The 15,579-nt window shown below is 44.3% G+C and overlaps 1 protein-coding gene across 1 annotated transcript in view; it reads left to right on the top strand.

Annotated features, from left to right (window-relative positions):
- LOC149341558 (uncharacterized) overlaps window positions 1-15,579 on the top strand; it is a 125,058-nt gene that overhangs the window by 70,829 nt on the left and 38,650 nt on the right. The window contains exons 5-8 of the mRNA XM_089541992.1: window positions 5,859-6,116; window positions 8,066-8,208; window positions 8,985-9,207; window positions 12,390-12,704. Of these exons, the coding sequence (XP_089398118.1) occupies window positions 5,859-6,116; window positions 8,066-8,208; window positions 8,985-9,207; window positions 12,390-12,704 (939 nt within the window). The remainder of the gene's footprint in view (window positions 1-5,858; window positions 6,117-8,065; window positions 8,209-8,984; window positions 9,208-12,389; window positions 12,705-15,579) is intronic.

Genomic DNA, 15,579 nt, shown 5'->3' with positions numbered 1-15,579 from the left:
AAAAAGACATATGTACCACAGAATTCAAAGTATATCTTCGAGGGCGATAAAAATGTATGCGAAAAGTTCAAATCTAATAACTTGCCTGAATTATACATGCACCTTGATGTGCCAGGGTGCTCAACGCGTTCAGTTACTTTAAGCGGCATAGGCGCACGCTCATTACTTACTTAATGCACTTGCAGAGGTCATATGTTGTTCCTGATTCCCGTATAATTGTTCTTGTTTTGTGCGTCTTTTCCGAGAAAAAGCTACTTGGTTTCCGGAAGCCGTACTCAGATCCACAGTCCATCCTGGATCTTGCATCAAGAAACGCCTAGAAGCTATTTAAATAATTTCAATGCCATGCAGATATTCACCTCTAAGAATTATAAGAATTATAAGAGGTGCGAGTAAAATGGGAACTTGTCATATGCACATATTAAATAATTGGAACCGAATCGGCTCTGCCATTACGACAGCGTTATTGAGGCGAAGTGCTGGCAGAAGCAGTGTGGAGGTTTCTAGCGAGAGTCCGAGAATGGAACTATATTCGCACTGTAGAGCATATAAGACCTAAGAAAAAGAAGGGTGCTCATTCCCTGTCTGTCACTGGCGGTTCAACGGCATCCATGAATTGACAGCAGAGAGCGAGCGAGCAATATTCGCAGCGCAGGTGCTCGATGCACGTTCTTGAAAGCTGCCAGCTCATCTAGAGCTTATGTCAAAAAAAGAAAAAAAAAACGGGAATGAAATAAAGATCCAGGAAAGCTAGAGTTCTGGCGACCTTGGGTGAGTCAGCCGCGGGAGCGAGAGCTAGGGGGTCAATACTTTTCGTATGAAATTCATTACACTGCATAGATTGCGCCACCATTTTTAATATCACTCTGAGTGAACCATTTCTCCCTTCTTTTTTTTCTTCGCCGAGCTCGACGTCCTGTCAGAGAGATGGCTCTTTGTCCATTTTTACGTGGAACTCACACCGGTTCAGAGGCTGAGGTCCTTCGTTTGACTAATAGCAGAGCTTCGGAAAGTGGAGCTCAAAAACTTTCATTATTGGGTGGCCTCAACGGCGCAATTTTCGAGCTTGAGCATTCATACCACTATCTTGCTAGAGACATCTTTATGTAGTCTGCTTACTAATGACGTGACGTAGCTGTTGATAACTGTTCAGAGTGGGTGCAAGTTCCGCCCGTGTAAACAAAAATTAGGTCTAAAATAATCCCCTAAGAGCAACTACTGCAGGCTTGAAGTTGTGTACGATCTTAGCTGGGCACATGTTCTTGGAGACAAACGCACAGCGCCCTTTGTGAGGATATACTGGATCACAGTCAACAGTACTATGTTTCACTCTCGCTACCTGCTGACGTAATCTTCCTTCAAAATGACTTTTTCGGTCTTCCCTGCAGCCATCGCAAATAGCTCGGAGATATTCACCTTAATCCTAGCATCAAATTTCAGTCCTTACACTGCACGCTAATTTACTAAGCGCTCCATCACACGCACGTGCTGCTAAATAGACTCAAGCAACACTTTGTGCTTCAATTCTTAATCGCGTAAATACTTATAGCATCACCTCGCTTTGTCACTCATACAGCAGCTCTGGGGCCATGGTTATGCGACCTGATGATGCTTTGACTTTAAAGGGCAACTGCAGTACTTTTTTGAGAATTTCGCGAGATTCAAGGATCCAAATCTACATAGGCTGTAGGTAAAGCATACCAAGTGCTTTTGCATTAGCATTTGGAATAGTGACGTAATCGACGATTGAATTTTGCGCTTCTCTTCTATATGCACCGGAGGCGTGCAGGAAAATTCAGCGTGACGTCACAAAAGGTATGATTTCAAATTACCGCTGTCGTCTGCCACGCCCTACCCTGACTCGTTAGACACTGCCAAGCTCTCGGCAGGGTTTGCCTTCGATGGTGTTCGTTTTTTTCCTTCAAAGCAGGCGTTTGTGCGTTAGAAATGCACCGATACATTCGATGACGTCATTATGCGCCCTCCACTTTGCGTTGTGCGCTGCGGAGAAGCTTGAAGGGTGTCCGGATTTTAATCGGCGATTACTTCACTATTTCAAGTGCTAGGACGAAAAGACTCCGCATGGTTCACCGGCAAGTTTCACACATTCGACCTTCTTAAGCTCGTTGATCTCTAAAACCTATGCAGTTTCCCTTTAATGGCGCAGGGGCCACCGCTGCGGTGTTTGTGTATAAATACATCTTTTTAGCCTCGGTTACGAGAGGCCACCATTGCCTGGAAACATTTGTTGGAACGAACTACACGTTCGAATGTTGAGGTCAGCAATAATGTTCCGTTCCCTTCAAGCAAATTTGTCTTCAGAATGACATTCATTTTCATTAAATTCTTGGCTGACATAGACTTGTGTTAGAGCAACGCCTATATATATTTTACAGTGCTGCACGGTGGTAATAAAACTCGCGTGAAAAATCGCTTGGAAGTGCGACCTTCGAGCTCGTCGTATTAAACGCGCCTTGGTATTGCCCTACGATATTGAAGATGTTTGGAAGCGTAATTACTTCCGGGCCACGCGTTCTGAGTGCTGGAAAAGTAAAAGGGCCGGGCAAGGAAAGAGCTCGTATTGTTCTATGTTGAGATGTTTTCAGTCGTCTCGCAATGAAAATTGCTCGCAGATGAAACCGACGAGCAGTTCTTCTTGGATAGCTCTGGGAAATCTAAAAAAGTTGTAAGAACGGAGTGAATATCATTCAAGGCGTAGGATGGCCTTTGATTCTCCGCTTTCAAAAGACCGCGGGTTCATTCGCATCTTTGTCGTCACAAATGAACAAGACCTGGGATTCAATTGAACGCGCAAAGTTCTTTTCGGCCTCGTTATTCCTCAGCAAATATTTGGAATGACACAGATTTTAGACAAAGACCCTGCACTTTTGTCCCTCTTGATTTGCGATAAGAACAGATGAATCGATAAAATATTAGGTCACGATAGGATGTCTTATAATTTTGAGTAAGAAATGGGGAAAGGGTAAAGAGGACTATGTCAACTTCAAAGGCAGTCTGACTGCTGATGGCTATTGTTTCATTTATTGACATCGTTTTGTTATTCACTGTACGATCGGAAAAAAAATGTTCTACATTTACAGCAAGCAATATGTTCGAATTGCTTCACATGTATTCACCTAGTACATTCTTACTGCTCAGCTTTTTGGCAACTTTATTTAGGTGTCATATAAAGAAGCGTCACCGCGGAGGCCGCCGGTGATGGCAGCCTAGGCTAAGTTTTACAGCGACAGCTGTTAAACGCCCGTTCCCGGTTTCGCGTCGTCGTAGTGGTATGTCGTCTGTCGTAATCGTCGGCGTAAACGGTGGGTACGTTGCCATGGAAACCACATGGGAGGTGGTTACCGTGCAAGGAAGAAGGTATCACTTGAGCGGAGAATTCCGTAACCAGACGAAGGTTGCCGTGGAATGAGGAGGGAGAGCGGAGGAATCCCTAATCGGAGAATGGTTACCCTGAACGGAGGAGGGTATTGCGAGAGCGTAAGAGGACGCAACCCGGTCGGCGGTTGCCACGGAAACCACCCGGAGGGTACTTACCCTGGAAGGACGAAGATGGTTACCATGGAAGGAGGCTGTATGGCGAGAGCGTTAAGGTGTAACCAGAGGATGGTTAAAAAGGTCGGTAAGTGGTTACTTTGATAAGGCCTTGATAAGCGTGATAAAGCCCAACTAGTACGTGGTTGCCATGGGAACCAACCGAAGGGTAGTTACCCTAAAACGAGGAGGAGGGTTGCCGTGGAAGTTGTATACGGCGAGAGGAGGAGGTTATGGCGAGAGTGCAGGAAGGCGTACTCCGGTGACCATCCGGAATGTTTGTATCGTGGAAGGAGGAGGAAGGGTATTTCGAGAGCGGAGGAATATAGCACGGTCCGTCTGCGACAGCTGCTACGAAACGCGCTGCCCGAGGAGAGGATCATTCTGTAGTAGCCGACCGGAGAGCATGCCTAGACGAAAAACGACTATGTATGGCTAGAACTACACAGATGTGAGGTCGCTCTCATATTCTGCGCCCCATCACATGGTGAAGCACCATATCTTAACAATTATCACTGAATCTCGCCTTAATCAGTGGCAACCGTCCTGTCAATTTTTTTAATTGTTTATTTTGTGCCAGGCAAGAACGTCAAAGGCACAAACTGTCTTGAACCAGAAATAAAGGGCGCCAAATAGTAAAGTGCAGTTGAGAGCCTGCTCACTTTACTAACACGAACTGAAAGGAAAACGTAGAAATGGCTGATTTTAGAAAAGATACGTAGAAAAGGCTGAATTTTGTTTTGCCCGCGACTGCAGATAATTACGCTTTTTGGGAGCACTTGCCTTATGCCCAGCAATTAAAAATCTGTGCCGCTTCGCTTCCTTGGATGCCATATTTAGCAAAGCACTTGTAAAAAAGGGCACTAGGTAAATGTGTGACAGCCAGAGCATCTGAATGGAAACGAAATATGTTTTTTTCTTATATATTATGTCGTGCTCCGTTTTTACCCTCCATCCATCGTTATACCGGTACCCTTCCTCACATTTTCTTTTTCTCTTTTACATGCTTGTTCTTCGAGGACTGTGAAGTGGCACTGGAATCAAAATAGAAAAGTTAACGATCTCTCTTGGCGCGAAGTAGTGCTGGAAACAAATAAAAATAGCGTATATCACTTCAAGCCTCGCGATGTCTTAAGCTGGTATTTGCGTCGGATGTATCCTGGATGCGTCGGGATTTCGCAGAGGTTCTATGAAAATGGGTCTGCGCGAGGATTCTGGAAAGCAGGGCTGAAACAACAGAGCACTATACACCGAGGAACCATTTCAACTTTCGCATAAATCATGATTAATGCATATTCCTGCATTTACAGCGTGATAGTGCGTCGTACAAACATGTACTCAGTTTCTCGTTCCTTTATGCTAATGCTAATATATGCTAATGCTTATAGTTATCATGAAGTATTTTTGTCGTTGTCGTGTTCGTTGCTCACGGGTTCTTCGCATCGTTTCTTTAGTTTAGTCAGACCTAATGGAAGCTTTAAAACTTTGAAAAATTCTGTACGAAATCTCCGCTACTAACCCGGCATCAATATAGCGGCTGGTGGTCAAATAATGTAATGAAGACTTTGATAGTAATAATCGAATACTCCGATGCGCAGAAAAATTTTGCTTTTAAAGCTTGTCCTGCACTCGGCTCGAGTAGTTAAAATACTGCTACAAAATACCAATGCAGCGCATTTTTGACAATAAATCGCTAAAAACTACAAGCATTCCGAGGCATGATATACATGTATATATATATCGACTGTTAAGGTGAAAATTTACTATGCACGGAAAAATTGCGTTCATAAACAACTTCCCGTTAAAAAAAGGCGCTTGTTTAAAATTATTGGGCATGAATATTTTCAGGGACAATAAATATTGCCTGGAATCCTGAGGCTCCTGACGGGAAAGTCTGCTTTACACTACTGCTCCATGGTCGATGTTAGAATTAACAGCGCCCTCAGCATTGGCATCGGTTGCGATACTTTAGCTCAACGCGTCATTTACCATTCTGGTGCTCGTAAACTCTGGCCGGTTATAAGTGCGCCTGTACTGATGTATCTAAAGCTTTCTGCTCAGAGTTACTGACTACATTCTGTCCTATTCAAACGTCCTTGTTTCTTGAAGCATTTGGTTTTACTTATTGTATTCGGGCTTCTTTTTAACTGAAGCCGTAACGTTACTCTATTCTGAGTTGACCACAAAAGTTGCGATACCGAAGTATACAATGCGTATTGTGAATCGTGTTGAATCATGTATTGTGAATCATGTTGTGAATTGTGTCGAAAAATGCGAAACAGAATGCGCGTTACGGCGCCACGCAGAGCAAGAACGACAGCACTGAATCGTCGATGACCGACGGCTCCCCTCCGCCGCCCCCGTCGCCTCCAGAGGAGCAGCGAGGGGGCATCGGCGGCAACGACGACGCCCAGGCAGCGATGTCCATCGCCCAGCGGCTCCAGTGCTCCCAGTGCGTCCAGTGCGCTCTCATGGAGGACGCGGTGCGGCGCCTGGAGTCCAGCCGCAGGGAGGCCGGGCTCAAGCTGCGCAGCTACGAAGCGCAGATCCGGTCGCTGCAGCAGGCGAGTGATCTCGCGCACTAATCACAGAGGGCGCACGTACTGTACATGAAGAAGTCCCGTTAGTCCGCATAGGCCTTCCATTGTATCATCAGCACAGCTCGCCACAAATTGCATGTTTTGAAAAGCAACTGCACGCTCATACCACCATTGTCCTCGAACGTACTGATTTACTGAAAGCTTGTCGTGTCATTGAGGGCGGCATGAGCGGTGCGGGTATGGATGGTGCTCAAGGTCACAAAAGGCTAAACGCAGACGGGGGTAAAGATGTGGTGTTTTTTGTCGGAGAACTTGAGTCGAGGATGAGTTAACATTTGGACCCGATATATTCACAGCTGATATAGAAGAAGAGAACATGGAGAGCTTTGGTACAGGCATACTTCTTCCATCAAAAATTTCCACTTGTTTACGTTGATGATGGTGGGGACGATGAATGGTTAAGCCCTCGAGCTCTAAAAAGCCATCACAGAAGGCATCATTCTCATCATCATCAGCCTGACTACGCCCACTGCAGGGTAAAGGCCTTTCCTGTACCTCTCCAATTAACCTTGTCCTGTACCAGCTGCGACCACCGTACCCCCGCAAACTTCTTAATCTCATCCTCCAATTTAATTAACACTCTGCCGCCCTCTGTTACACTTGTTTTCTCTTAGTATACAGTCCGCAACCCGTTACAGAACTCTCTCACTACAAAATCGGATTAAGCGATATTATTGCCGAAATTGTGTTTTATGTACATTATCTGTAGAGGCAGTGGCTCAACGAAGGCGATTAAGGAGAAGACGATGGCGAGCCACAAATTTCTAATTACGTAAAACAACGAAATTCCGTGAAAGCAGCCGCAATGGTTTCAAGCAGGCTTCCAGACAAGAAAATAAGTTACAACCTCTAATTCATTTCGAAAACAATTCGCACAGAGCCAATGGAACTGAAAGAATGCTGGCCTTTCTGTTATCGTGGTGGAGGAAAAACAACTGCATACACTGCATCACTTTTTCAGGTTTGCCGCATGATGACCTCAGTTGTGGCCATGCCCCTTAAACCTAACTATAACGACTGTTTACTTCAGCACTATGCTCTTGTACAATTCTCGCAAAGTGCTCTAAACGTCGACGATTAGTGCAGGTAGTATTTCATTTAATATGGACAATATTTCATTGGGAAAGTTCTCGTCCACTTCATTCCACAGAACGTAACTCAGCTAAGGCTCCAGCAGAAAGAGGTGTTTTTTGTATAATCTTATTTTTTGTTCATGGCCTGCCTCTCCCGGACAGCTGAACAATATCGGTCTATGTGATAATACTAGATCTACTTCCTAAATCACAGGAATGTCTTCAGATGCGTAAAAGTCCATTAGCCGTAATTTCAGATCGTGCTTGTTAAATGACGACTCTAACGAGAAATGGCTTCGAATTTCTATGCTGCCCTTAATGGCCGGTCTCGATGATGAAAGCAGCGAGCGCAGGTAATGCCAGCGTACGCTGCTTCATCTTGTAATGGCTGCTTTATAAGCCGAATAATGGTTTCCATCGTGAGATTCCAGCCATTCCGAGGGCCTCTTAAACTTAACGATGGTTGCTGCAGGGAAGATGTGAAGTGCGTTAACAAGAGCATGGAAGGCTGTAGGGACAAATGAAAGTAACTCGGGCCGCCATACGGTCCTCGAACATCGTGATCCCACATTTTCGAGCTCACCCCGCACGGGTCAGTGCGGAACGCGGATGACCGTTGCTTGATGGCGGCGGCCGATCGGGACATCGTTTGCGCGACCGGCCGTGCAGTGTTTGCGCAAGGAGAACTCGACGGCGTCCGTGCGACTCGCCGTCACGCCAGAGCCGTAGTGTGCGCTGCAGAGTGGGCGTGCACGTGACACAGTTTCTCACCGGCGCTGTTCGCTTCACTCTTTCCCTCCCTCTCTCCTATCGGGGCATGCTGCCGCTCCGGCTGCGCAGGCGTGCTGCTCTGTCGAGGCGACGCTGCGTGACGAGAAAGCGCTGCACGCCGTGACGCGCCAGGAGCTGAGTCGTGTACTGGACCGGCTCAAGTTCTACACCGGGTCCAGGATTGCATCGTCGGCTGCGCTCAAAGACTACAGGTGGGCCACGGGGCGCGGAACCCCCGTAGCTTGCTCAGCAGGGGTTGCGCTGAATCTCAAGTCGGTGATTCGCGTCGCCATCGTTAGCGCAGTTGTCATTAGATGGGACTATCGTTGGAACCTGTCATTAGATCACAGCTTTCCGTGGCCGCATATAGTCTCGAGAAGCGGTTCAGACACCAGCTTAAACTTGACCTCCCATTAGGCGCCGACTAAAAGCCAGTGGAACTAAAGGCGGGCTGCCTTAATGTCCGTCGTCGATGATAAGTAGACGCGGTAGATGCTGCGGATGTGATGAAACTCGAGCAGGTCCACTATCCGGCAGTGATCTATGACGCGAACATTTCAGCCAGTAAGTATGTCCGTGGCAGCTTGGACACGTGGCTTAAGCGACTATCAAGAACTATTGCTAACTGCACTCAGCTCTAGAGGTAACGAGCAGCGCGTATCGAAACGAATCAGTTGAGTGGAAATGAAGCGCCTTTCCCGGAGGATATGCAACTGATCTATATCGGCCAGTGCATTCTCAGTGCAATGGATCCTTAGTATACAGGAAATCCATCAGACCTGCCACGCGCCAACGAAACTCTTAAATGAGATATCACCATAGTTGTACTAAGCCGGTTAAGGCTATACGGAACCCCAATACAAAGAGATAGAGAGAAATAAATTCGACACTAGCCTCAACACTGGACTAAAAACTACGTTGTAGGCTTTGAAAAGTTGCGTATCTTTCTTGTCAGCTTCTTCAAAAAGTTGTTCCCGCGTCATTTCAGGGCGCTGAGAAATTCCGCGAACACGCCGCAGAACGCGTGCGTGAACACGGTGCAGTGGAACAGGACGTTCCGCAAGAGCAGAGCCGGAGTCAAACTCTGCGAGTCCAAGTGCCAGCACGTGATCAGCATCCAGCAGACACGGGGCGGCCACAACGCCGACATCGGTGTCCAGGTGAACCTCCACGGCCGGCCAGCCGAAGAGCGACCAAAGCTGTCAGCCAAGGTAAACCGGCGAGTGGACAGCTTTCTTATTACTCGTCTCGCTCCGGGACAAATTCGTCACTTCAGTAGTCGAACTGATTAATTAATAGCAGTACAACTGCTTTGCATAGAGTGAATATTGAAGAAAGAATCTGAACCAGAACACAATCAGTTTGTTGTAATAAAAAGAAAATATGAGGTGGACAAATTAATACAAAAGGAGGTCCCGCAGTCAGTGACTGTACTGGTACCTCCTATATCATTAAGTAAAACAGTAGTAATTAATGAAACACAGCAAATGCAATAAAAACTCAATGAACACTTGTGCAGTTCTCGCTATCGACAGCAGTATAGTCAATAAAGAAAAGGTGGGTGCAAACAAAGGGGAATATAAAAGCAGTACATAGCTAAATAAGTATACGATAACTTATAATGTATAGTATATTATATTGTATAATAAAGTTACAATAAAATATTATGTAACTTATATATTATATAAGTTATAATATAATATGACTTATAATATTGTATAATAGTTATAAAGCGCTTCCAAGACAGAAAAAAATATTTTTTTTATCATCGGTTTTTTTATGCTTCCCGATGAAAAGTTTACGTGCTGAAGTTTTTATTGGTTCGAAGCTTGCACACGCGGAAACTCCCGTGCATAAGTCTAAGCGCAGCCTTTCCTTTAAGGTATTCCTTCCTGTAAGTCTCAAAAAAGAGAGAAGACAGGAATGCAACGACGTCGACTATAACGCTACCTATGTCCCTAACATTTCCTTGCCGCACTTCAGCAGTGCGGTCCTTTTTTCAATTGCGAAATATCAAACTTTTCTTTTTGATGCTCTCTGATGCGTTCCACAAAGGAGCGCATTATTGCTCGCGGTTCGGCGGTCTATGGAATGTATCCTCTAACTTTGAATCGATCGCGCTGTTTAAGTGACTTTGCTCTCAGTAATATGAAACAAAGTCAACAAGAGTTGAAGGGAAGTCTCACTCCATTAGCCAACATTTCGACAAGAGGACTACTTGTTTTCGTCTGGGCAAACGGCTCATCATTGACAGTATTTAAATAAGGCAACCTTTCAGTAGTTTCACTGCGTCAACTTTCAGTCAGATATGAAGGTGTAAATGCCATAGGTTTGTAGACAATTTACCAACACCATGTGTTCCTCCATTTCTTTCTCTCAAGTGAATTTCCACACCGAAGAAGAGAGCTGACTGGCAAATTTCGCTCACGTAAAAAATTGCAAATTAACTTTGTTTTCTTTCCAACTCATGGTGCCGTCGGTGTCCTTCAAAGTAAAGGATAGGTTCAAAGGTTATCTTCAAAGGAGCGAATTATTTCTTCACCGACTTTGATCCATTTCTGCAGACGTTTCAACAATTCAAGGCAACAAAAAAGTATCTCCACCCGGGCACAGGAAAACAGCACCAAGTTCTCCGTTAGCAGCGCGCGAAACTTCGCACCCTTTCATCTTTACGGGGCGTATAGTCGGTTTCGTTTGTAAAGCTTTGTCGGCAATGCGCGAGGCGCTTTTATTTCATTGCCTTTGAGTTGAAAAGCACGTAAAGTTGGGAAACTACGGGCTGAGCGCGAACTGTCGAGCCAAACTTTAGGAATGCGAAACACTCCACGCTTGGCTCTTCGCGGTCCATATGTGAAGGTCTTGCGTGGGCCCAAAAAACGTGACAAATACATGATAAAAGAATTGAAGTTCCACAAGTTATAATGAGATTTTTTTTTTCTTCTGGACATTCGGATTCACTTCGCCACGTGTCTCTGGTACGCAGGTGCAGATTACTTCCGGGAACAAAAGAATAAGCCTTAATACTCTGCTCGTCTTTGAAGGCACCCGCTAAAAATACCTTTAAAAGGGCTTCAAGGATTGTTGCGAGGCGCTGTTTCGAACTTATTGCTCTCTTCTTTATATTAATACTTCGTAGAGAGAGAAAAGGAACAATGCGTGACATATTTTTCGACACTGCACAAAACTTACTTTGGTAGTTGATATAAGTACTGCCTCTGCGCATTCGCGTATGCGCGTGCGTGCGTGCTGGTGTGTATCTGTCTTAGCTCGAAGCTTGTCTTCAATCTAGAGAAGGGCTAACGGCTGAGGGAAGCTAGCGCGAGCGTTATCCTTACGTTTCGATTTCGCTGTATTCTTCTAATCACGCCGTTTTGTAGTATGCACCATGGGCTAGCGGAACCATGGCGGGAAAAGCAGGACAGGTGTCATTGTAGTTTCAACACTGTCTTTTTTGAAAATACCATCCTTCACATGTAGAGAAACAGCGGTGACACGGGATAAAGGGATCTTATAAGGAAGGTTGTATATCGTGTCTAACTACTGAAGTCTTCCACATACGCTTTAATTGAAGGATTACTGGCTGTCGCCGCCTATTCAAAGCTAAGCATCATAGGAAGCACAGTGCAATGCGCCCATGACAGTCACTAGCACTCTAACAACTTAGTGAGGCTTGTTTGACATGTCATTTCGCGTCACACTTGTTTCAGGCGATGGTATATACTAGCCAAGGTTTCAGTGTCATTCTTTATTAATCGCTTTTGTTCAGTCTTGAAGAGAACTGGGGAAAAGAATTCCTCTCTCTCTCTCAGGAGGTGGCACAGTGTTTCTTTACACGAACATGTAGCGGCGCCTCTCGAACCGCGACCACAACACGGCAAGAATAGTGGAACATGTACGAACATGGCCTGGTGAAAATCAGAGACCCTTTTTGTTTTCTCAAGCAATAGCGGAAATGTAAAATGCTTTAAAGCCCGAAAGATATTGTTTGTTTTGTCGTTGATGGTGGCTCGTAAACAAACACCTCCGCACCTATCTGCAAGGGTTTCTGCTGCTTTAAATTTTGTTTTAAATTGCAACTAAGCTCTCGCGAAATAAGTTGCACCCCACCCCATGCCCTTTTATAATTTTGGGTTGACATAAGTAGGACAACTTTCATTGACTTACTATTTCTAGTAAACTTGATAGGCTGCTAGATGTGACGGTATCAGCTGAGATGAGCGAGAGCGAACTAACTTGAGAACTCCAGAGGCGAAGGTGAGAAGAGAACGTGAGTGTGCGCATCGGGCGGCAGAGTTGAGGAACGTTTCCGGCGTGTTTCTTTCAAGTGAGACACGTGATGATAGGCATGTGGATGGGAAAGCTTTTTCATAGGTTTCCGCTTCCGTGGGCGCAGATGCGGTACGGCATCGCGGCAGTGTTTCAAGACAAGTCCTCCTGCAAGACGCTTCCGGCGAACGCCGGCAGGGGCACGCGCATCAGCAAGCCCCTTCGCGGCGTGATCACGGAGCGCGAGGCGGCGCTGGGCATCCTTAGCCGCGAGGTGAAGCTGCTGCAGGAGGAGCGTGACCACCTGCAGGAGTTGCTCCAGCACTCGCTCCAGGGAGTGGTGCCGCAGCACACGGTCCACGTCACCAGGAGCCTCCAGGAGCAGATCGCGGCGCTCAAGGCTGAGAATCAGAGGCTGCTGGACAGCTACAACGCCGAACGAGTGAGTGGGCACGCTCTGAAAGTGAGCGTTTCCATTGGCAATTGCAACGATCGACAGGAAACCGGGATCGCATAGGATTTCGCTAAAGGTCAGCTTATACTGCCCGTGCGAGCCTAGACGAGACTGCCAGTATTTTCTCCGCCATTTTTCCTCCAAGCAGTGTGTTTTTTATTGAAACAGCGCCACTCAGCTTGTCTTCATTTTGTCGTTCGCGTACTCTGATTACGAAGATATTTGAAAAAGTATTTGAAAAGGTATGAAAAGATGAAAAGGTATTTGAAAAGGTTGCGTGCTTAACACATGTTTCCTAAGATGTAAAAAAAAAGTTTTTTCGATTACATCCTACAAAAGAGCGCAAAGAATTATCACCTAAGTCTAACAACTCTCACTGTATTACTCTCTCGCTGTATTACGCTCTTAGGTTTAAGGCAACGTTGAGGAGGCATCTTCTTGAATGACTCGTTCTTTCTTTTGCTTTATGTTAGATAGATCTTTATTTAGACAACAAGGTCTCGGATACAGGGGCAAAAGGCAGATGCACTCTGCCTGACGGGGCCCAAGCACCCGACACAATGCTCAGAACAAGCGGCAAAAGAAGCAAGAGCTTCATACACTCTCATTACAAAAAACAACACATAATTATACAAGGTAAAAGTAGGAGGAAGGTGCATACTTTTGCAATGACATAATTAAAGTAAATATTTGCAAGGCACATCACAGCAAGAAAAACACGAGAATTCACAGCGTTGACGGAAAAACAGGGACATCAAGAATTTCTGATTGAACAACCCTTTAATCATTCGGGCGAGAAAGGAGGTAAGCTTTAGCATTTCTATTGAAGGACTTTTGCGAAACAGATTTCTGAATAATTTCTATGGCCTGTGTATGTTTATTTAGAAGACTGGGAAATAAATATGGATGCATTTCGGTTCCATAGTTAGTCCTTACGAATGGTACTCTGTAACTGACGTGTCTTAATTTATAAGGCGCGTCACTACTAGAGTTTAATTGAACATATTTAGTGGGATGATGTTTGAAATCGTTAAACACATAAGAAAGCAGTTTCAACTCAAATAATTCATTGACTTTTAGAATAGAATGCTTAGAGAAGTACAAACCTGTATGATCATTGTATGCAAGGTTTTCGACATATCGTATTGCTTTTTTCTGTAATGTTATCAGCCTCGTGAGGTTAGTTTTCGTTGTAGATCCCCAAACAAGTAAACAATAATGAAGATGTGATTAAATTAGGGTATAATATAACTGCCACTTCAGCCATTTCGGAACAAGGTCTCGAAGTTTATATAATACACATAATGACCTTGATATGCTGGCATGAATCTTATTAATATGCAGGGTCCAACTCAAGTGTTCTTCAAAGATTATGCCTAAAAATTTGTAGGAAGAAACACGCTCAATTACGCTATTTTTGAATGTAAGATTAATTTCACTGTTATCAGGCTTGTTACGTGCCTTAAATACAATAAGCTTTGTTTTATTAACATTTAACTCTAGTTTATTTATATTCAACCATAAAGACAATTCTTGTAACCATGCATTTGCCTCAGCCTGAATATTACTAAGATGCATGCCAGAAAAAAATACACTGGTATCATCTGCATATAAAATTATTGTGGGAGTTCGAGGGATGGCTATTATATCGTTGATATAAAGAATGAAAAATACTGGACCCAAAATAGACCCTTGTGGAACACCGTATATTAATTGACCAGGTTGTGATTGATGACCATTCAAACATGTATACTGAACGCGACCGGAAAGATAAGTACGGATCAGATTTAAGGCAACTCCTCGAATGCCATAAAACGGTAGCTTATAAAATAAAATATCATGCTTAACTGAATCAAATGCCTTCCTTAAATCTAAAAAAAGTCCAACTGTAAATTGTTTGTCATCCATATTAGAAAATATTTTTTCCTTTATACTAAGAAATGCCATTTCTGTTGACTTCTTCTCACGAAATCCGAACTGTTCGTTAACAAAAATTTGTCTGTCGTCAAAGAACTTACACAGTCTGATTTTGATCAAATATTCCAGCAGTTTAGAAAACAAAGGGAGTACAGATATAGGTCTGTATTTGTTTATATTGTCATAAGGGCCACCTTTGTGTAAAACAACTACTCTGGCAATTGTCATACCATCTGGAAAAATACCTTGAACTAACGCGTTGTTACATATATGCTGCAAGGGCAAGCTAATTAGATCGGCAACAGCAATAATAGGCTCGGCCTTAATTTCATCTGCGCCTGCCGCAGTGGATTTGTCTAGGCTTCTAAGGAATGTGAATACTTCATGTTCGCTGCAAGGATTCAAGAATATGGAACTACCAATTGGAGAGGCAATATACTGAGCAATTTCATGATTTCTATCCTGCTTCTGAGATGATTCGCCAGAGGATAGGAAATGAGCATTAAACTTGTCTGTCAAAGCAGCGCCACTGTATTCAACACCATTGAATGTTAATGTGCTGGGAATATGGGTTGTCGTCCTTCCCATGAGGTCGCTCAAACAATCCCATATTTTCTTAGGGCAATTGGAGACTGCTGAAAATTTATTCTGATAATACTGTTTCTTAGCTTTTTTAATATCAGAGCCTAACTTATTTCTAAGTTTTTGTATTCCTTAAGTATGACTGGATCTTTTGATTGGATGAATTTGTCAAAAAGCCTGTCACGGGTTTGAATTCGTCGATATAACTCTCTCGTAACCCACGGCTTTCGAGACTTTTTGTGAGTTTTTCCCACTGTCAAAGGAAATGCGGTATCATATTTGCTTTTTACTAACTGAAGAAAGATATTGTACGCTATACTAGGATTTAACTCATTGTAAACTTCGCTCCAGGCAGTGCTTTCCA

The sequence above is a fragment of the Amblyomma mixtum genome, chromosome 5 (genome assembly GCF_055824585.1).
Source record: "Amblyomma mixtum isolate Tamu chromosome 5, ASM5582458v1, whole genome shotgun sequence".
NCBI lineage: Eukaryota > Metazoa > Arthropoda > Arachnida > Ixodida > Ixodidae > Amblyomma > Amblyomma mixtum.
This window is presented reverse-complemented; position numbering and strand designations above follow the sequence as displayed.